The 23,799-nt window shown below is 44.1% G+C and overlaps 1 protein-coding gene across 2 annotated transcripts in view; it reads left to right on the top strand.

Moving 5' to 3' along the window:
- The first annotated feature begins 638 nt into the window (after positions 1-638).
- IRF4 (interferon regulatory factor 4) overlaps positions 639-23,799 on the top strand; it is a 96,345-nt gene continuing 73,184 nt past the window's right edge. Inside the window, exons 1-2 of one of the 2 annotated variants that reach the window (XM_086965051.1) lie at positions 639-691; positions 15,137-15,371. In XM_086965051.1, the coding sequence (XP_086821177.1) occupies positions 15,159-15,371 (213 nt within the window). In that variant the 5' untranslated portion in view covers positions 639-691; positions 15,137-15,158. The remainder of the gene's footprint in view (positions 692-15,136; positions 15,372-23,799) is intronic. The other variant, XM_086965052.1, reaches the window with a different exon arrangement.

A 23,799-nucleotide genomic window follows, 5' to 3' on the forward strand; every position in this document is an offset into this window, starting at 1 on the left:
ATAAACCGCTGGTGATTATACCATGCCCATGAATTATACATTTCAATCATGCGCAGTTACCATTTTATTTTAATATTTATCAATATATATATATATATATATATATATATATATATATATATATATATATATATATATATATATATATATATATATATATATATATAAATAAAATTTGGCATAGTAATATGGCAATTCCAGGGACATTACACTATCACACGACTCATTTTCAAACGCTGAAACGGGAGATTTCGCATAATAAAGATTCTTCTGGGGTCGAATGAGTGATAATTTAGAGAGAGAAATTAAAATATCAAAGAAATATATATATATATATATATATATATATATATATATATATATATATATATATATATATATATATATACCAAAAACTTATGGCGTTAACCACCTTTCGCCCTGAGCACCGGGGTGCTGCTTGTTACGGTAAAGTGAGTGCGGGCTCTTGTCGCTGCTGGAGTCGGGGTTCCCCTTCGTGCAGCGGCGTGTGAAAGAGCGGGGGCGGCAGAGAGCTCCTATGGCTTGGCCCCGCCTTGATCCACAGCCCCCCTCCCCCTGCTTGTGCCCAGCCCCCGCCGCCCTTATAAACACAAAGTGCGCGGTCGCCCGCTGCTCAGCGCACGCTTTGGTTCACCTCCTGCAAGTTTGAGGACAGCGGGGCGCAGACAAGGTAAGAAGGATGTATGCGCGTCTGGTGTGGTTCTTCTGTGGCTGCCGTGTGTCTAGACTTGGTCACTGCTAGAGAAAGGCTAATCACGCAGCAGGTGGCACACGTCATCCTAGGGAGAGTACGTGATAATGTGCTACGAAGGGCTAAAGCAGCGCTGGGTATCATGTTGAAGACGATGCCAAAATCACAAATCTGCCTATGTGTTGTTGCTAGGAACCTACCTGATGCTGTATATGCCATTTTAACTTGGCAGCGTCAGAGAAGCATTTGACTCGGAAGTGGTCTCTCCTGTGCCAGTCTGCTGCATACTGCATGCACCCCAGCAGTCCTGGTGCCGGCACGCACGCTTTCCCCCTTTTGGCCGTTTACATACATGCCAACATTTTAGAGCTGGCAAGTGGGAGATGTTTAAAAAATAGTCGGAAGAATGTGTTTTCCCCATTGTTTTAGACTGAAGTAGAGGCAATCTGCCTGAATCTGGTCCAGTGGCATGTATAATGACAGACAATCAGTATTTCATTTTTGGCAGTTTAATAGCAGTGCCAACAAAATCAGATTCTATGTAAAACTGCCACAAATTAAATGTTGAGGCCCGTCAGATCCACTAATCTACCCCCATCCAAAAATTAAGGGCAAAGCGATCTGGCTCAGGATATATATTTCCGAGCTCAAGCTGCCTTCATTCCAGCACATCGTGATTTTGCAATCCGAATCGGGTTTATGCATGTGGGAATCGGGAGGCGGAAGACTAGCCATGTAATCTGTAGTCTCCCGCCTGAATCAGGAGGATTGACATGTATGCGTTTTCCCCCTATGCTAGATCGTTTACACGCTGCGTACGCCCAGGGCCGGACTGGCCATAACCGGCACCGGGCATTTCCCCGGTAGGCCGCTAGGGTGGGGGCCGGTTTTGGGCCCCTGGGGGGCCTTTTTTTGTTACCGGGGTCGGCAATATCACCAGGGCCGGACTGGGAACCAAAACCGGCCCTGGCAAAGTGCTCGGCTGTCCCCCCCCTCCCCACTAGGCACTTGGGGGGGGGGGGGGGGGGGGGTTGGAGGTGCCTCCGAGCGCTTTGCTAGGGTCGTTTTTCCGCCGATTTTGTTGCACGGCCGATTTTGCATCTATGCTGCAAAAAACGGCCCTGTAACAAAATCGGCCCCCAGGGGCTCAAAACCGGCCCCCACCCTTGCGGCGCACCGGGGGATTGCCCGGTGCCCGCTACGGCCAGTCCGGCCCTGAATATCGCTCCCCTGTAACAAAATCGTCCGAAACTGGCCCTCGCAAACTGCTCAGCTGCACTCCTCCTCACCCCAGGGGGGTCCGGCTGAGCAGTTTACTAGGGCCGGTTTCTGTTCCCACTCCGGCCATGCTTACACCCCATCTCTTACCCGTGAATGGTTGTCACAGATTCTGCTTGCACACTACCTCTCCCGTCTGCCAGACTGTCACAAACTCCCCTTATGCCTATCTCACACCCTGTGCCAGGCGGTCACACATTGTACATGCACACCGTCGTTCCCCCGTACGAGATTGTTGCAAAGTGTGAGCAAGCTAGTTCTTTTTTGCAAAAGGTTGTCAGGTGCTCTCTTACCCACCAGCTCTTCCCTGCGGCCAGCCTGTTATGCACAGTGCCCACCTCGCGCTGCATGCCAAGGAGTGTAGCGTAAAAGGATGGGGCCGGGATATGACCCTCAAACTCCAAATGAATGCATTCTTGACTCAGTAGTTGGGTCTGCTATGTCTGTGCTAATTTTTGTCATTGTTCTCCATTCACTATGATATTTTAACTTGTTTATTTTCAGTTCTGGCGTTAGCCAAGACCTGTTGAATTGACTAAAATATTTATAATGTACACACAAATGGGAGCTTTGAGCCATCTCTCTTCATCCATTGGCCTGTTGTTGTGTCATTCACATTTTACTTCTGCCCACTGCAGCAGGCTGCATGGGCAATGGGTCAGCATAATTAAGCCACCGGTTAACTTTACTTTGAGTGAGTGCATTTTGCTCTTTCACAAGGAGCACATCCGCTAGTTCCTTTCAGTGCCAGTATTTTTTTTTAATAATTACTTTAGTGTAACCTTTGTTTGCGGAGCCTATGATAGCAGGAAGCTTCTGATGCAAATTCCATCTCTATCAGATTTCCTGCTAATGCTGTTGTAAATTCCTTTTGGAGTATTTTGCTTTTCAGACTGCTGCTATTTCACATCATTCCATTCATTCATTCATGCATTCAATCCATCCCTCCTTTCCTTTCTATCTCCCTTCCTCCCTCCCTTCCTTCTTTCCTTTCTTCAGTGCCAGGTAGTACTAGGGTAATGTATGGTTTTCGACTGTAGAAAATTATTAGTGTTATTCTTATTTTTAGATTGATGAGTGCTGGTATAATCCCAAACAGTAACGTTTTACAAAAACCATGACAAAACAAGAATTGCCAGAAAGCTGATGGCCAGTGCCAAACCTACTGGTTTTGCCAGAGCTTGTTTGGATTGGGAACCAAAATATAAATAGTGACCAATGTTCCAAAAAATAAATAAATTTGTACCCCTGGAGATACTCCTTGAATCAGTGCAAATTTACTACTTTTTAGAATTACAAACCTTGGCAGTAGTAGGTTTGGACAGCTGCGCCAATCCAAGGTTTCCAGGCATTCTACTGTCAATAAAACATCCAAAAGCCGAAGGGAAAATGCTTTTACATGCTCCAAACATGCCAACATTTTAGAACAGAAAAGGGGGAGATTTTGAAAAAAAAGGGGGAATGGATATATCCATTTAACTTCCATTAAAGCAGAGGCAATTTTAGGCGGGAGACAGCTAAAATAAATCAATTTCTTGCTTCAAAAATTGGGACTCTCCCACCTGCATTGGTTCTGTAGGTATGTATGATAGTCTAACCACTGGCAATCATTCTGAGTAGCATTCCAAGCCATGGTTTTTGCCCACTGTGCCACTCTAGACATAGGCCGACCTAAAGCAATTTAGCACTGACTTTTTTTGTCATGGAAACAGTCCATCCCGAACCTTGGTCATCGCACCCCTCCAACCTGAGGCCCACTGCTTTTTAAGTTGGAAAGTTTGACATAACTATGCCCCTGTGCCAGCCTGTCACTTACTCTGTGGGAACACCACGAGCGCACACCTTCTCTTCCTGTGCCAGGCCAGCTCTGAGTCTCCTTCACACACATCTCCAAGGCTCACTGGCTGTCCTCACTCAGTCTTTGATGGCTGTGTTAGTCCTATTTTAACATGCCCGTTAATGTGATTAGAGATTATCTCACTGCAGTTATTTAACAGCGCAGTAGGAGGCATCAGCCTATAGTGAAATTTTCTTGAGACAAGGCCGGGTGCGTCACATTTAACCCCTTCGCTGCGGCGGCAATTCCGCCGCAGCGATGGGGGGGGTGCGAGCGGCGGCCGCATGCTCGTGACGGAGCCGCTCCGTCACGAGCCGCGGTTGAGCTGTGCTCGTGACGGAGCGGTTCCGTCATGGCCCCACCCGCTAAATAGAACGCGCCGCGCAGGCGCGGCGGCAGGGCCATGACGGAACCGCTCCGTCATGAGCATGGGAGGGGTTAAGCGCCAAACCATCAGCCTCAATCCACACTGAATGTTTGGAGAAAAAACTATTTGTACCATCTATTATGATTATGCAAAAGCACTATGTCCTTGCTGTCATGGTTGAAAGCAATGTAATATGTATGTATGTATTTGGTATTTGTTAGGCGCATGTATCACCCGTAGGTCTCACAGCGCCAGCGAGTGTAGAAGGGTTACAGTGGGAGACTCACTCGTGGCGGAAAAGCCACGTTTTCAGGTGTTTGCGAAAGCTTTTGTGATTACTCTCATCACGTAGCCAGATAGGGAGAAAGTTTCACGTTTCTGGGCCGAGTTTGGAGAATGCTCTGTTCCTAGTTCTGATAGTTCGCACTTTGGGTACAGCTTGAAGTTGCTTGCTAGATGAGCGGAGGGCAATGTAATATGACCCACACTCGCCGCCATAAAGACAGTGTCAGGCGGACAACCCCATAGGACTCAAAGTGCTTCAGCCCCCCCCCATCGTGCGTGTCAGACCGGTCTGAGACAGCTTCCCAGACACACACATACAGACAGTTCTTGAGCTGCTGTGTGTTTGCTGATCTGGCGTCTTATCGCAACTGCACCTGAGCATTATACAGGTCTTTAAAAGACCATTTACTTGATAACAAGGCTTTGTTGTTTTTGATCCTAGAGCCCCTGCATCTCCACTCCGCCTATTCCTTAAAGTTGCAAATTACTTTTGCTGCCACCGTGTGAGAATGCATTTCCTGAAAAGTAACCATAGGCTTTGTTTTTTTGCAGTTTTATACAGCTCGACCTCCACCCCAAGGTATTGAGGCACTTTGCATGAGCACCAGTTACATTATACAAGGACACATCGCTGATAGTATTAGCACCCCTCCTCCCCAAATGTAGCTAGCTCTACATTGCTGGAAGTATTAGCCTCCCCCCTTAATTTGACTCTACATTGCTGGAAGTATTAGCCACCCCCCGAAATTTGACTCTACATTGCTGGAAGTATTAGCCACCCCCTGAAATTTGACTCTACATTGCTGGAAGTATTAGCCACCCCCTGAAATTTGACTCTACATTGCTGGAAGTATTAGACCCCCCCAGAAATTTGGCTCTAGTTGCGCCCCTGCACAGTGTTAACATGTAACGTTTAAGTGTCCTAGGAATGGGTGTCACGCCACCCCTTTTTCAGCTGATGAGTAATTAGTTGTTTTTATGAGTTACTCTTGATAAAGCGTACGCCTTATCCAATGCAGCCCTCCTCTTTCCACCACACTTCACCTCAAGAACATAAACATTTATAGGATCTGTGATGACAATAAAATATGGTTGTTCAATAAAACTGTTGTGTTGCATACAACACAGATAATAGGTAGTCCCATTAATGTACAAATTGCCAATGACACTTCTCAGTGACTCTTTCGACTGATTATATAAATAACACATTTCATACCGTTTCTATTTTTATACAATTGCTTGCAACATGAAAACAAACATTGTATCATCAAATGTGCTTTAGATTTTATGTAAATGATAAATAATAGCATGAAAAAATGCAGATGCTCTCAAGGGTGTTGGTATATATAACAGTTTGACCAGACAAATGAAGGTATGAGGCGAAACCGCAGAGAAAGTTCATTTTACATCAGCAAGCCCAGCGAGGAATGCATGGGATCAAAAAAAGACAATATAACAAATATAATCACATTGGCTGTGGCACAGAATTCCATAAAATACAATATAACTAAGACATTCAAATGGCATGACCATGCGTTAATGGATTGGCATATCTACCTAGACAATATTCAGTTTATTTCACCCCAGCAAAAGAGGTTTGCATTGTTCCCTTTGTGACATATTACATTACATTTCCCTGCTGAGTTGGCCTAACAGCTAGGACGGTCAACCTCGAATCTGGGGAACTGGTTTCGAGTCTCGGCAATGACGCTGAATATCCTGTGATTCTGGGCAAATCACTTAGGGCCATATGCATCATAGTTCCGTTTTGCAATTCCTAAACAGCGATTTTTAAGGAATCGCTATTTAGGAATCGCAAAATGGTATGTATGAAGAAATTCGCTTTTTTTTAGCGATTCCTTAATCTTCCTTAATTGCGAATTCGCATTTTGCGAATTCGCAATTAAGGAATAATTTACAATGCATTCCTATGGGCCTGGAGGCCCATAGGAATGATTGCGAAATAATTCTCAAATTGCGAATTCGCAATTTGCTAATCGCAATTTGAGAATTATTGCAAGAGTGCAGGGGTGTCTCAAGGACACCCTGCTGCACCCCTGTAAATTACATGTGTGTGCATATGGCGCACATACATGCCCAACGGGCATGTATGTGCGTCATATGCCACCCTCACACATGCACAATTGTGCATATTTACAAGAAATCGCAAATTACCACCAACTACAAGTTGGTGGTGATTTGCGATTTCTAAACCTGAAATCGCAAGTCTAAAAAGCTTCATACATAGCATTTAAGGAATCGCAAAATTGTGATTCCTTAAATGCTTAAGCAAAATAAGGAATCGCAATTTTTTTGCGATTCCTTATTTTGCTAATTGTTCATACATTCCAAAATCGGTAAAAAGGCCGTTTGCGATTCGCTAAGGCCGAAATTCTGCGAATTTCGGCCTTAACGATTCGCAAAAGGCTTGATACATATGGCCCCATATCTCCCCGTGCCTAACAAAAATGAATGTGTCATCATGTAATGCAACTGGTGCTATGTAAAGCGCTCTGATACCCGATTCGGGGCAAGTTTGTGCTAAATAAAACTCAGTAAAAAAAACAAAATAAGAATTTTGGGAAGAGTCTAATTTTACATGGCTGTGGAAAGCCTGTTATGCATTCCATCATTCAAAGGTTCATAATAAATGGAGCACTCCCCCTGCATGAATTTAAGAACACATCATGGTTAATGTGTTCTCTAACTATAAAAATGCAATGTCTATAAGTATTTTTAACACTCTGATATGTATATTTTTATTAGACTGGGGTACGGTTGGGTGGGCTACATTTTGGTCCATTTGCAACTGGGTTAATGATCGATTACTGGCTACGCCATGGCGCAGTCTCACGAAATAGCGAGCTCTTCTGGCGTACGGTCAGAACCCCATATCTCATAGAAAGAGATACTCCAAAAATAGAAGTCGCGATCGACGAGAACACCTGGGTCTCTCATTTCGAGGAAATCTTTAGGAATACTCTTCCAACAGAATCCCCTCTTCCCAAGGTAAAATACCCCATTATGGTTCCGTTTGATATCCCAGATCTTATAGTCGCTCTGCAGAACAGCAAAACAGGCAAGGCACCAGGACCCGACGGGGTCCCGGTGGACCTTTTTAAAAGCAATCAAGACCTCTGGGCCCCCATTTTAACCAGAGTATGTATAGCAGCAGCAACAGAGGGAATCCTAACATCTTGGACAAAATCAATAATGGTCCCCATTTTCAAAAAGGGGGACCGACAAGATGTAAAGTGCTACCGGCCCATTTCACTGCTGGACTCGCTCGGGAAAGTAGTGGGGAGAGTGATTCTAGAGCGTCTCCAGCAGTGGACTGAGGATCGGGGCATAATCTCGGATATCCAATTTGGATTCCGAGAAGGATTTGGTACCCTAGAGCAGGTCCTTAATCTTACATTAATAATAGGGAAGTACACACAGGCCATTCCTACTAAGATATACTTGGCCTTTGTAGACCTTTCCGCAGCTTTCGACTGCGTGTCGCACAAGAAGCTGTGGAGGGTCCTAGCCCAATTGGGAATAGACCCACCCCTTTTAGATTTCCTTAAAGAACTCTACTCCGGGGCCACAGCTAGAGTTCGATTTGGCCTCAATGGTGAGTTGACGTCTCCGTTTAGCGTAGGGCGTGGGGTCAGGCAGGGATGTGTCCTGGCCCCCTTCCTCTTCTCACTCTACACCAATGGTTTGGAGGGGGAGATGTTGGGGGGGGCCCAGGACCTCCCACGCATAAATCGCCGCCTGATCCCAGCCCTGCTCTACGCGGATGACGCCGTCATCCTAGCACGAACACCCAAAGAGCTTCAAAAAGCAGTGAATAGATATACGTCCTTTATGGGCAATTTAGATCTCAAGGTGAACGTAAAAAAAACGTTCATTATGACAGTTGGCAGACACCGGAAAAAAACCTACCCCATAGTCCTTAACAACCAAAAGCTTGAATCCACGCCACAATATCCCTATCTGGGAGTAGTGATAGACGATCAACTCTCATGGAAGCAAGCAGTGAACACAAGGGCACTTTTATTTAGGAGATCCATTGCAGCACTAAAAACTTTTTCTCAGAAATTAGGCAAGAGACCGCCAATAGAGTTACTTAAGATTTATAAAGCCAAATGCCAGGCTATAGCGATATATGGTGCAGGAGTCTGGGGGTATGTTGATGTCAGCCCTATTCAAAGAGTGGAAAACACTTTTTTAAGATTCTTGCTATCAACCCCCAAGGGCACCTCAATCTACGCAATGCACCAAGAATTAGCCATACCCCACTTAGAGGATTTAATTAAAATTGAACCTCTGATGTTGTGGAGACGCATCTGGAAATCAACTAAAAATGTTCTGACTCAAACCATTATTACAGATGCAATGCATATGGACAACGCAGCAAAAATAAAGTGGCTCCTATATGTTAGGAACTTTCTTACCGACTTAGGCCTCGAAAGCTACTATTTAGACCCAACAACTATAACGGACATCTCAAAAAATCACTTGAAACGCCACGCAATATCACATCTGGAATCGTTAAGACTTACTTCCAACTCTACAAAAGCGGCAGTGATCCATTCAAATATGATCCAAATAACCACCGTCATTCACCCGTATCTGGAACTTCAAATTCCAATTTACGAGAGAATGCTTATTACAAGATTCAGGCTAAATATGTTTTTTAGAATGGTCACTTTCCCGTCACAAAATTGCTGGGATGCTATACTCCCGCCTTGTCCTTGTGACGGCACTTCAACGCAGTCGAATCTGCACGTGATCCTCCTTTGTAAATATCATCAAGCCCATAGAAAGATCTGGCTTTTACCGATACTGAAATCCTGGGGATTGAGACAGTGCAGACCTGCTCTTTTAAGACTGCAAATGTTGGAAACACCGAATGTCTGTTATTTTGTCAGCAACTTTTTAAAGTGCATTATGAAGCATAGAAAGAATCTTTGAAAAACCTTGCCAGTCTGAGAATAAGCGTACTTTGCACATTTTTTCTGATTAACTTATCTATTTTAACCGTGAAATGAATTTTATCTGAATCATATGTAACATGTTTACTTTTACTGTGCTTTGATATTTTGTGTACTTTTATGGTTTTTTCACTGTGAATAAGCCGAATAAAGATTTATATATATATACTGGCTACGCCGGGTGCATTCCTTGATCTTTCACCACAAGTCTCTTCCTCCCTTTACCCTGTCAACTTCTTCTCAGTTTACCTCACTTGCTCATTGCATTCCTCCAGTTCTCTACAACAGGGCAGATGTTGAAATGTTTTTTCTGAAGCACACATGACTGTTTTGATGGGAATTTCTCAAAGTTTAGTGACAGCACTAGTCAAGGTAGCACTTTGCTTGAGGGACATTGAACTGCATGGCAGGTCAGCCTATAATTGCCCAGCATTTGTCCATGAGGGCCAGATTTTAAAGGCCTCCAGTTTCCAGGAGCATCATGTATCTGTAGCAGCAAACAGTGAGGTAAGTTGGCATAAGATGGCAATAAATGGTGGTGATTACTTTGAAAAGTTAGGATGAACCAGGCCTTCTTGGTTCACCATTGTACACAACTGCTTTAGAGGAACAAAACCATTTTTTTTTACTGAAACGTTAGCTGGGGAATTTGGGGGCCAGGTGACTGATCTGCTGACATTTTTTAGATTTGCCTCAACTGACGGCATGCGATGAGTAAGTAGACCATCGAGACGGCCCTAGTGTAGGCGTACTTCTGCCAGCAGAAACCCACCGAAGAGCACACAGCCTCTATCCGGGACACCAGCACTTCTACTCATGAATCATAAACGACTCACTCACTTCTTGGGGCCGATGTACTCATGCTTGCTTCAATAGAGCACATTTCCTCTGAACTGGCTGCGTTAACGGGAAATGGACTGTGGCGTGTTTCTATCAGTCTTACTCAGTCTTACTCTCCCTTTTTTAATTTCTCGGTCGCTTCAACCCTTGCCTTAAGTCAGAGTAACAGAAACTTTCTTAAGCATCTGTGCCTGTCCCTAATCTGCAATTTGACTCTGCCCCCTTTAGCAGCAGGCAGACTGTATGTACCCTGACCAGTGATCCTTACTAAATTATTGGCCAATCAGACTCTTCTTTTTCCATACCAGTCATAACATGCAAGAAGAGTATTGATCTGGGTGGCCATATTTAGATGCCTTTTGCCAGAACTCAGCAGTATGGCTGATTTGGCCATTTGGACCACAATGTCTAGAAGGAAGACGGTGGTGCTTTAAGAGCTGGCTGCTCAAGAGATCCTCATCCCATTCAGTCCTCAAAGGAGTCCTGGGGGTTGGGTTGCACACAGTTTTATATAGCCAGATATCTGATTTGCTGCTGCAGAGGCATATTGTTCTTGGGAACTGGGCAGACACATAATTATTGGGCTAAATCAGTGGTTTCTCTTCAGAAGTGCCTGGAAAGCATTATGTTTAGAACATTGTATCGTTAAATACAATATTTAGAAAACTCTTGTGGGCTGAAAGCCTCCCCAAATCTCCTTGGAGAGAGTTAGACTTGGTGCAGGCTGGCGGTGAAACACTTTCAAGGTTTGTCCTTACCTCCCAATCCAGACTTTATCATAAAATATGAGTAAAGAACAGATTGATATGGGTGAATTTGGATAACATTACAGAGAAAGGATCCGCAAGTCACAGCAACTAAAAACGAAGTCAAGTGTACGCAAGACAATTCTCTGGAGTTGAACGTCAAGCAAAGATTTCTAGCAAGCTTTATTCAATTTTCCTGGAATTAAATACCGCTCTCTCTAATGTACACTTAAGACATGGTTTGAGTCCCTCTCTGGCCTACAGTGGAATTACCTTTGCTTCAATCATGTCCTCAGAGCGGTTATAACCCAAATGTCTGTGGTATCCCCAAATGGCGACCCATATTCTAAACTACCCACAAGGCTCTCTGTCTTAGGATCTCGGTTACTGAAAAAGTTTCAGTATATTATTTGCTACTGGCTTGGAGTAAGAGTCAACTGTAGTTGTTACAATGCATCTGAAATGCTTTGGTCTCAGACTGTGGGGCTCATTCATCAACATTTCGCGCAGCGCAGTGCTGCAATCCACCTTCCAGCACTGCCTGAAAAGAAAAGGGCAGGAAAGCTCCATATTTAACATCAGATGGCACATTCCTGTCCTCTCCTGTGCTGCCTAGCGCCAACGCGTGCACCTGTGGACGAGTGCCTGCGTTGCAGACAGGTTGTTTTTGTGCAGGTAGGGACACCTTCCTGCACATTCCTCTGAGTCGTTTTCCTCTTTCTAGAAAGAGGGAAAAACAAGGAGAAATAAAGATATTTCTCCTTTTTACGCTGAACCTTGGGAGGCTTAGCATTTCAACGCATTCCCAGGTCGACTGGGAATGCGCCAAAATCCATGGATGGATGAGTGGAAACACCCATGCTCCACCCATAGTACACCTCCGTGGGGCAGAGTATCGCAAGGCAGCGATTTGCACCGCTTAGCATTACTCTAAATTGATCACGCCATGCAGGGCCACGCAAGGTGGCTTTGAGTGGCTGGATAAATGTGACTTAGTAGTTGCGTCACTCTTGCGCGGCGCAACTCATTGATAAATCTGCCTCTGTGTGTACCTGGTAAAATCTTAGGCACCATCAAGGTTTCCCCATGTGACATTCTGAGAAAGCTGCTAGACGTCACACTCACTGCGCTTCTCTGGTCCCCATGTGCAGCGCAATGTGTCGCATTCTTCTTCCTCATTCAGTGCTTTGCTGTGACCGAAGTCCAAAGTGATGCATCGCACGCACATACAACTCCTGTAATTTAAACACATTTATTCTAAGTTTTTGTAAAAATGCAAATAATGTTAACGATACAGATTAGGGTCTGTGGAGCAGCTCATGGTGAAAGTGCTTGCACTTAAGCGGTAAAGTTGTGCTTAGTTGACTGCATGATAAGCTTTGTACGAAGTGCAATGCTGCTGAAGGATAAAATTGAAAGGTCTCTGGCGCATAAAGCTCTCTACCGGACAGGTCCGGTCGGAGTACTTTCGAAAGTTGTTTACCTGCCACACCACCAGGGCGTACACTCAGATCAGGTTCAGCTAAATTAGCTGCCATCCCCAGAATAAATGGGGCAAGATGGGGCGGCAGGAGCTTTTCGCTCTGTGCCTCTAAACTTTGGAACTCGATGCCCTGGATATTGAGATCCCAATCCAATTTGCTTCCCTCTAGGAAAAGACTAAAAACCTGGCTCTTTTCTCAGATCGCCAATTAAAACCATCTGCTGTTTGCAATTGTGTTGGGAATACTAGCTAGCGCCAAGACGCCCTTGGACATTTGAGGGGTATATGAACCGGTTACTTACTTACTTACTTATGTCTAGAATGCACCGGTGAGGGCTGCGTTAGGTAGATCATTGCATAGTATGAATTAATTGTAAAATAGAAAAAAGAAAAGCCTGACTATTCAGCATCCTTCATGTTTCCCCACTTTCAATTTGGTTGAAAGTCTGGCCTGCATCCTGGTGGACAGTCTCACATAAAAAAAAAAAACACAATCATTTGAGGAGCAGGGCTGGATCCAGACCTCAATAGCTTTAAGGCTGAATGCATTCGCTGCACCGTCTGGGTGTATGGGATCGATAGAGATTACGATTTGCCCTCCCCCCTAGTTCAGAGTTGTTTTAAGCCGTGGGCAAAGTAGGCTCTGACCTTGTGCCCCAGCCTTTCTTGGGGGCCCCTGATAGATCCTAGATCCAGCTCTGTTCTCCACACAGTCCTGCCCTGATGATCCTGAATGATTCTTAAACATAGATTGTTTTAAATACTGTTTGCCTTTAAGTTATTTTTAATATGAGTGATGTGTAGGAGTCTATTGCAATCGTGTTGCAGAGAAATTTTATCTGGTTTTCAGCACCATGCAACATCCATAAAACAAGCTCCTTTTAAATCAAAACAGGACCTTTCATATGAGAAATGCCAGTCGTTCGCAGGGATTATTTGCAATAATATGAGTGAGCTGCTGCTGTATTACAATATTGAAAACACACATCATAATCCCTAACTAATAGAAACACATTTAGAATTTGGACCAGTGAGCCGGTGCAGCATTGGTCACCTGGCCAAAGAGCGTATGAAAACGCTGAAATTGGATCATAAAATCAAAGCTGTTCTGAACAGGAACCCCAAAATACGTTGGGCCAAGGACCCCTAAAATCATTAAGAGGTCCCTGCTCCAGTTACTGACAAACTTCACCAGCCCAGCTCCAGGTCTCTTCTTGGATACACTAGCCCTCATTCTGTCACATCCAATCTGAGGCATTATCAATTATTGTATCTTAGAAAGAATGACCTCAATCAAAATGGTTTGGATTGAGGAGAGGCGGGCCCCCTAGGCAGGGATACCTAAAGACAACATACGTATGAACAGGGCAACTGTAATTATGCTGCAGGGGAGGACCACATGTTGCAGAAGGATTGACTAAATTATATTTTAGTGGCTGTATTACTTCACTAATCTGTCATTTTTATTAAACACTAGCTTACCCGTCGCGCGTTGCTGCGATCTCAGAAGAAAGGAAATTTAAGGAAACTTGTTATGATAACATTCAATTTACATTGTGTCATTGTTATTGAAACTTATTCATTTCAATATGGAAAACATTTTAACGTGTTGTTTTAATTCTGTTTATTTATTTGAGTGCTTGTGGGCACATGTTTTTTTTTTCCTTCTGGTGCGTACACGAATAAATCAGAAGGTTTCCCGACGCGTGAGCTGGCCACATACAGTTGTCCATGTGAGAAGCACGGAATCTCCAAATCTAGTCCACACACTTGCAGCGATTGTCCTTGTGCTTTGTTGATGGTCATTGCAAAAGCGAGTCACACCTTAAACTGTAAACGTTCAGTATTGGAAAGATTATGAGGGCCCTGGGGGGCCGGGGGCCGATATTTAACCACATTTTTTTTTTTTGCCAGAAAGCTTCGCGGGAGTGTACTCAACAACTTCCCAAAGTTTCATGGCGATCGGATGAATGGTGTAGTAATGCATAAAGGACAAACAGACATATTTTCGTTTTTATATATATAGATTTTAACGCTATCTTCACAATATAGACATCAGCAACTGAAAGGTGACCAGTACCTTTAGATAGGACCTGCAACTGTAAGGCAAGGTGTGCGGTAGTGGTTTTAGTAACTTTTGGTCCGTTTTAGCTTGAAACAAAGTGTTTTTGTGAAAATCTGCAGATTATTCAGCAGACGATGGATGGTAGGTCAAGTGCAGCACATCAATAATTATTTGGAAAACCCTGTGGCTGCAGAATCGCATAATTTAACTGGACCTGCATCAATATATGGCACAAACATGGGAGCCCCCAAGGCAGTGGTAGAAAAGATACCTGCTGTAGCTATAGGGAAATCTTCCCTTTAGCCAGCTGTTGCAAACCAAATATATCAAGTCAACTCCTTTTTAATAGAAAATAAATAATAGAATGAATAGTCTGAATCTAAGTTCTTCAAAGTAGCTTTTAAAATTTGAGCACTCTCTTTGTGTAGAGAATACATGATACCGTTGCATGTTTTGCGTACCCGGAAAGCCAGGAAGGCATATCCAGGCTTGCACTCTAGTGAGTGGCAATTGATGACTTGTGCTTCTTTCCCCTCTCCAGGCTTCAGCTGTGTCACACTGAGATGCACCAGGAGGTGTCAGGATGTGGGATGCCTTCACCGGTGAGCAGCTGCGGTGGCAATGGTAAGCTGCGCCAGTGGCTCATTGATCAGATCGACTGCGGGAAGTACCCGGGCTTGGTGTGGGAGAACGATGAGAAGAGCATCTTCCGGATACCCTGGAAGCACGCGGGCAAGCAGGACTACAACAGAGACGAAGATGCAGCACTCTTCAAGGTACCAGAGAAAGTGTGGAGGTGGAGCTGAAGGCATACATCTCTCACGCTCCATGCCATTTTATTACGCATCCTTGAAAGTCATCAACTTGGTGTTGTATGGTGGGGTTAAACTAAAGAGTTGGCTTGAATGCAGAGTTCCACAGGAATTTTCTTCCCAATGGCAGGGACAGTGGGCCAGGAGCACTCTTCCTCTTCCGGATGACTAGTACCTAGGTGTGTGTGTGTGTGTGTGTGTGTGTGAGTGTGCATATATGTGTGTGTATATGTAAAAGAAGCACATGCCAATCTATCTAGGTGGTCAGCGCCACAGGAAATCTCTTTTCTGCACACTTAATCATTTCAACCCACTTGGACTGCTTTGCACTCCACGTAGGGGAACAGCCTTATGTGCAATGCTTCAGTCCTTGTATTGAATCTAAAGATACCCCAGAGTCTATCAGAAGAGCGTCTGCACAACCTTATGTTTTTAGGGACACTTTAGATGCAGTACCCAGTCACTTCCTGGAAAACCTGTTGCTAAAGGAGAGGGATTAGTGTAGTCTATGATGGGGGCATTGCCAGAATGTCTTAGGTGAATAACCAACTGAGAGGGGAATCAATGTGCCGGCCTTGAGGATAATGCTGCTTTACCTTGAGTTCAACTGGGAATGCCTTATCAGAAGCATTAGAAGGTCACCTAGATGGCAGGAGCGAGATTGTTCACAATATGAATTTTGAGTAGCTTCAGCACGTTAGTTTAGGCTTGAAGGTAAACTCTGGAGGTTCATAGGTCCTTCTTTTATTATTGGAGGAGCTATTAGTATGAATGTAAAAAGCAATCCCTGACTGTTCCAACTAGGGGGCCAATTAGGATTGCGGTGAATCGGCATCCTCCGGGTCGGCGGAAGCCACCGCCGGCCCGGAAGATGCGGATTCACCGCTGAGGTGTCAGAAAAGACCCCCCGCCAGATTAGGATGGCAGGGGGGTCGGGAAGACCGTCCGCAGCTTTTCCGCCGCGGTCTCGCGGCGGAAAAGCTCTAATATGGTGACGGTGTCTGTCAGACACCTCCAGCCATATTAGGATTAGCCTTGGGACATGCCTTTCAGCGGCGGCAATGCCGCCACGAAAAGGCATACGGTCTTTTCTTTGGGGGCCTGTTGCGGGCCCCCAGGATGAAGGGGGGGTGGGGGTGCACCTATGGTACCCCTACATTTGCTTGCACATAGCGTCAGGCACCGCGCAGTGTTGCGTGCTTATCTAGGTTCCTGATCGATACTGTGACCTTATGCCCCTATTCGGCTATAAATCCATTTATTCCCTATATTGGCATAACCGTTCAAGTGCGATTTTCTGAAAAGTCATCTCTGGCCTCACACGAACAGAGCCACATTCCAGCATGACTCTCTGCTACTTCCTTTGCGACCAATTAGTGCAATGACAGAGCAGCAGTCACTATCTGATATTCCTAGATAACACTCCGAGTTCTTCAACAAGATAAAAACTTAGCAAACCTGGAAATCCCCGCTTGCTATGTTTTGATTAGTAATGGAACTCTAATGAGCAACTGATAACTGTCACTTCCTAGTGACATCTTTAATTGACGTCTTATGTCCAGCAAACTTGCGTCAAACCCGGCACCTGTCAGGTATAAATATTACCAACGTTGCCTTAAGCGAGTTCGTTGCCTGTTGCTGATGCCAGCGGCCTGCATGACCCTGTGTTGGTAAATCTAGCACTCTGTCGCTGCAGCCTGCTATCCTGTGGTGGTAAAGCTGCTGATTACCATTATCGCCGCTACAACGCGAACTATGGTGCAGTACGCTTAAGGAGCTGAACAGCCGTCCTCTGCGAAGACATCCAGCAGATTCCAGCTGCCCGCGGACGCTGTCACCCCTCCTTCCTCGACGAGCTGAAGAGAGCCGCTGCCTTTCTCGTGCAGAGAAATCCAGTCCCGGCGCTTCCGGTTTACCCTCGCGGGTGACTGGGATATCGAGAGAGACCCCTGAAGGAGATACCAATCCTCCATCATTCTATTCAGAGGTATGGTGTTGACTAAACCCTTAGACGAGAATTCTTGAAACAAACCTTGGCAAAACCAACTTAACTTAAAGCTACTTACTTACTCCCCTTCCAGGTGTTAGGCTTAGGTCAGGCACACTGGGGTAGGCTTAGTTAGAAGCACCAGTTGAGTATGTTAGCCTAATGTATATATGACTGTATATATGTTTTATTACTTTTAAACCATTGTATGGCTAAGAAACCATATCAATGCTTTTACAGTTCTATTTCGCAATACTTATCTTACTGTACGTACTTTTTATAATAACAATTATTGCAATTGTGGCAATACATTTCTCTTGTACGAGAAGAAAGACTGTTCAATAAATGTTAACCCTTTATTGACAAACGCCCGTCTCTCTATTCTCTACATCTCGTGAAAGTAAACTGCACTAGACTGACTGAGTGAAATACATGTCTATTGTTTCACACGACCCTAGAGATTGACTCTTGATCTGAGGAGCAAAGTTGTCATGTTGCACGGTTGTTGGAAAACTGAATCCCTTCTTGTCTGTGCCAAGGAAGCTGATCACTTCCTATGCAGAGAAGAAAGTTTCCAGTGACCTCTGAGCTAGTTGGTAACACAACCCAATTAAGTTTAGCATAGTCAGTGGAGGCCTGGAATATCTGCAGTTCCACGTCGATACTACTGTTTATGTTATTCCAATGCGCAGGGCCTAGTGGGAAACTAGGAACTACACTACATGGCGCCCAAACGTTTGGTAAGGCGATAAACTAACGCAAGACAGTTAGAGTAACTCAGTCGTGCATATTTCACACCCCTTTCTCCCGTAAATACTCCAATAGACGTCTGGAGTGGGTGAAAGGTTAAAATCCGCCCGACCTTAGTAGGAAGAGATTCCTATGTAAAGCTCTGGTTTATTCAACGTTGAAGGATACAGTGTTCCAAAATATTGTGCACCTAATCTTTGTCTCCTTGGAGACCTACTCTGCAAAACCTGCATTTATACAATGTCAGTAGAAAATAACGGAACCTCTGGGGCCGCAGCAGATGCGACTCAGCAAGGTTCCGAATACACAGACCCGGATGCAATAATCATCCCGGCACATTTAAGAAAATCTATAACTTCAAAACTTATAAGAAACGGACTGACACCTCAGGGTGGTACAGTAATTTTCGTGATAGAGTCTCACGAGTATCGGCAGACAGAGGTATTCTATTCATGGATAAACTTTCCAGCGGTAAACGCTATAACAAAAGAGTTTCACTATTACAAGATAGAGGAACCTCCGGAAGAGTACGCTCCTTTCGAGGAGATTGAAATTCCACTTAAATTTCAAGAGCACCTGCTCTGGTTTAATGGCGCCCTAAAACATAATGATCACATAACTAGGCTCGGTCCACTAGGTAGACCAGGAGCCACGTGGCCGGTTCTAGCCAGCTACACACCACATCCTGACATTGCAAAAATGTCTAGAGAAGAGCTGTTAGTACAGCTAAACACATTAATAAAAATACATAGGCAATTAGTCCAATATGTAATGCGGACTGCAACAGTCCAGCCAGCTGTTAATACACCACAGCTGACCCCTCATCAGGGGAACACAAATAAAATTACACCACAGAACATACAGTCATGTCTTGGTAAAACACCCGTAAAACGGGAACAAATTCCTTTCTGGTTAGCACAGAAGATCACTCAAATAGAGGCAGTATTTCCTGATACTACCCCTATTGAGAAACACAGAATCTTGACCATCTGCCTTCCTATGGGAATCGCACCACACGTGGAGGACTGTGACACTTGGGGTACAGTCTTTGCTTCCATTTACACAAAAACACATGGTGTTCCGTCTATGGCGGTAATACCAGAAGTGCTAAAACAGATTCAAAATGAATTCGGTCCAGAGCCCGCTTTAAATCTAGGTATGAAATTACTGAAAGACTTCAAGCAGGTCACGGCTATATTATTAGCCAACATTAGAGGAGAAGCAGCATCTGTGGCGATTCGCCAGAAGTTGAAGGAAACAGATATAAAAGATCCTGTTGAGCTTGCAAAAATCATAGAAAAATGCTATGAAGAATTAGGTAGAGACAGCTTGGGTGGAAAACCAGTTAAGCCCCAACTGCTCGAAAATCCTGAAAAATTATTTATTAAAAATAATTCAAACACTCCTAAAAAGAGCTGGGATGGAAATAAACAATCCACTCCCAAGGAAAAAGTTTTCCAGTCCAGAGGAAGGTCTCCTCGACGGAGGGAAAGAACTCCGACTCGAGAACGCCAGTCTCCCCAAAGGGAGCCCTCTGAGAAAAGATATAACCTTAGGAATAGGGATAATCTGAAAAAACCTGATAGATATCAAAGTATTGATACACGTCCCTCTCGATCTCTTCCACAGAATTCGGAAAGAAGAGGACGGTCAGACCCAGGAGAGCACACCAAGTCCAAAGACAAGGAACCTGCTCAAAATAAGAAATCTCAATTTCAGAAAAAGAAGGTAGCCAGTATTAGAGTAATCAACCATGCCGAGAATACTGAGGACACAGTTGAAAAACGGGGAGTGGGCATTGACAATGTTGGACAGTGCAGCAGAAATCAGTATAGCGCGCAAGATCTTGATGAGTCATCTGGAGACAGTGGACACGAATGAATACATTCAAGTTGAAACTGCCGACGCCAGGCTTAGCGAGCCCCATAAAATATACGAAATAACATTGCGTATAGAGGGTGATAAGACTAGGAAAATTAAGGGTCTGTTTTGGGATAAGCTCTCAAAAGGCTATGATATTCTGTTAGCTGAAAAAGATTGGCCCCCAGAGTTTGTCAGGGAGTGCCCTCGTGGCGAAGAAGTGATTATGCCTGCCTTCTCGAATCACATTCCGATTCACAAAAAATATACATATGCAAGGAAATGGGCAGTAGCCCAGGCACCTGCATTATATAAAAATCATGTAGGATGGGATGAGGATTCACCGCCTCACAAAATCCAATTAAAAAGTGAACCAACTGCCCAACGGCAGTATCCCATAAAGCAAGAAGCTAAAAAACAGGTCAGGGAGATCTTAGATCAACTTGAGTACCAGGGGGTGATTGAAACATGCACCTCTCAAATGAACAATCCTTTGTTTCCTGTCTCCAAGCCAGACAATTCATATCGTCTAGTTTTGGACTACAGACATCTTAATACATGTTGCAAAACTTTTGCAGTACAAAACTCGCATAGTGCAGCCCTAATGAATAACATAGTTAGGAAAAAATATAAAACGACATTAGACATTTCTAATGGCTTCTTTTGTCAAAACATTGCACCAGAAAGCAGATATTTGACTGCTTTCTCCGCATTTGGGTCACAGAAAAAATTCTGTCGACTCCCACAGGGGTTCAAGAACAGCCCAGGACTATTCTCAGCTAGGGTAACAGAGTTACTACAAATCTATGATGATGAAGCATTGTCTTACGTAGATGATATTTATCTCACAGACGACGACTTGGATACTCACTTGAAAAGAGTGAACACCATTATACTTGGGTTCGCAGCAGAGGGTTACAAATTCAACTTTAAAAAGTCCAGAATTGCCCATCTGACAGTACTGTTTTTAGGGTACGAATTATCAAGTGAAGGAAAAAGCCTAGCGGACAACTTCTTAGAGAAGTGCGCTGTACTCCAAGCTCCAAAAACGCTGAAGAATTTACAATCAATACTAGGTTTTCTGAATTTCGGGAGAACTTACATTCTAAATTACGCAGAGAGGGTTAAACCTCTCTACGAACTAATTAAACCTGATTTAAAACAAATCAATTGGACTCAAAAACACACAGAAATTTTGAGATCACTGCAAACAGACATGTTAGCAAAAACTAAATTAGATACACGTGACAACACGATCGACCTTGTAATCCGAGTCATCCCAGGAAGATGCGGATTCACGTACCTAACCTCTAATGAGGGAGGAAAGGTACCCATTTCAATTAAATCTCACTTGTACACACAAGCAGAAAAAGCATTCAGTCACACAGAAAGAACTGTGAACGCAGTGCAAATCGCATTAGCAAATGAACGAGAACTAGCACACGGCAAACGGATTAATATCCTTACAGCGGAATCCGCCTTCGAGGCGCTATTCAGCCCAGTAAACTTGCCTACAGTGTCACTGGATCCGAAATGGATACAGTGCATAGATTCTCTAGGAGCAGAAGACGTGAAATACTATTTCGCCCCGCAATTTGAAGAACTGAATGATTTAGAGTATGAAGAAGAATATCCTCTGCCAATCGAAATTCTGCCTCTCCCACAATACACCTGTATAATCTATACAGATAGCTTTGTACAGCATTTCAACGTAGAGAGAAAATCCTACAATGCAGCGTGTGCGATCATTAAAGGTTGTTGGCTGTGCATTAAATTCAGACCGAAAGTAACAAAAACTGAATCTGTAAGAAACTGTTCGGTTCAGAGAACTGAAATCAGATCTTTAAAGATGGCGCTCGAAAATGCAGAACGCGAATTCCCGACACTTATAGTGTGCGATTCTCATTTTTGCGTCAACTCTTACAACAATAAACTGCAGAGTTGGATCGAAAACGACTACAAAGATGACACAGGTGCCACAATAAAGCATAAATTGCTCTGGAACGAGGTAGCTCTTTTAAGCAAAGAACTACAAAAGACTCACGTGATTCACGCAGAGTCTTCAACGTGATGGCGTTCACGTTGCAGGGAATTCATTGGCTAATACAGCCACCGCGGAAGCAACTAAACCGGCTTCCGTAGCCACAGAAAAGCGTACAGATAAATACATAGACGGGGAAACCATGCTAGCAGTAAAAACGACCGTAAAAGGCGACTGTGCAGCACTACCCGTAAACTATCCACTCAATTATGCATACATACTCGATGCAAACTCCGTTCCTTTTGCTCGAATCCCTGGAGTGGGGGACAGAGTAATTCCAAACATGAACAGGAGAATATTTTTAATAGCAGACGCACACATGGGTTTGGGTCTAAGGCACGGAGAGATCAAGGAATCACTGACTGAATTACAATCAGTATTCTGGTGGCCGGGAATGAGTGTAGAACACCAAATATATGCAAACAACTGTGAAAACTGCAATAGGGATCGCAGTAGCGAACCTTGCTACCGGCTACCAGTCAGAAAGAGCGTAACGCTGCCTACACCCCATCCTGCGTCCTATTAACAGTTAAGACGAAAAGCACTTAAAAAAATGAGGCCTCCAGCGCTCGGCTGACGCTAGAACGGTTATAAAAGATTTGCGAGTCAATATCGGCATATACGCAATTACCACGTTCCATTCTGATCAGGGTCCTGCTTTCAGCTCTCGAGCTTATAAGGAGGCCATGGCCAGCATGGGAATTGGGTTGCGGTATTCTTGTCCGTCGCACCCCGAAGGGAATAGTGTGGTAGAAAGAAAAAACCGTGACATAAAGCAATCTATAACAGCGAAGGTATTAGGTTCAGGCGCTGGGTGGGTCAAACATTTAATAAGTGTCCAAACTAGTCTTAACAACATGCCAAGAAATTCTCTAAAAGGTTTCAGCCCATACGAACTATTGTTCGGAATTAGAATGCACGTTCAGGACCTCGATAGTCAGATGTCAGTGGTACAAGAAGAAACAACGCACAAAATTGTTTGGAACTCCTTAGCACACGTTTGGGGAATGTAACCCCCGACTTTCTCAAGGCTATTCTGTTGCAACATATACGGAGCAGACGGGACTTATTATCTCCCGCTCAAGAACACGGCAACAAGCTCATCCGAGATTGAACCAACATCTTGGTCAACGCTGGAAAGAAAATTCTTTTGTATTTTCCTCATCTTTACAAGAACCCCACTGAGGGTTGGAACTATCACCTCAAATTATATCTACGGAAAGAGTGGAGAATAGCCTTGAGAAAGTCGGGGGTTACATTCCCCAAACCGACGAAACACGTGTTGGCTGTGACGTCTCCTGAAAATAAAGCTACAAACCTGAACAAAAGGATTGAGAATTCAATTTTATGTGAACTGTATGGTGAAAACACATGTATAAGATTGAATATAATTTACTTAACGTGTGCTAAGGAGTTCCAAACAATTTTGTGGCTTTGCCTAAACCAGAAGAGGGTAGTGGTTCTCTTCTCCTTGTAGCACCGTATAACCATTACAATTGAGTATCAAAATCTTGGACAGGTGCACATCCCCTATTGGCGCCAATACCTAGTAAACTACCACTATTCCAGGAATTAAAGAAACAACGCACTTTGATGTAAAAGACCGTTTGGCTGTTTTACAGGAACTGAATGAAACAAGAAAATCATTAAGCAACATAAAGTTAAAGCAACAGACAAATGTACCACTGACGAGGCACCACCCGCAACAGCCCCAGCAAGGCCTGTCTGGATTCCAAAGATTGGGGATCTAGTCA

This window comes from Lissotriton vulgaris, chromosome 4_1, assembly GCF_964263255.1.
Source record: "Lissotriton vulgaris chromosome 4_1, aLisVul1.2, whole genome shotgun sequence".
NCBI classification, from domain to species: Eukaryota; Metazoa; Chordata; class Amphibia; order Caudata; family Salamandridae; genus Lissotriton; species Lissotriton vulgaris.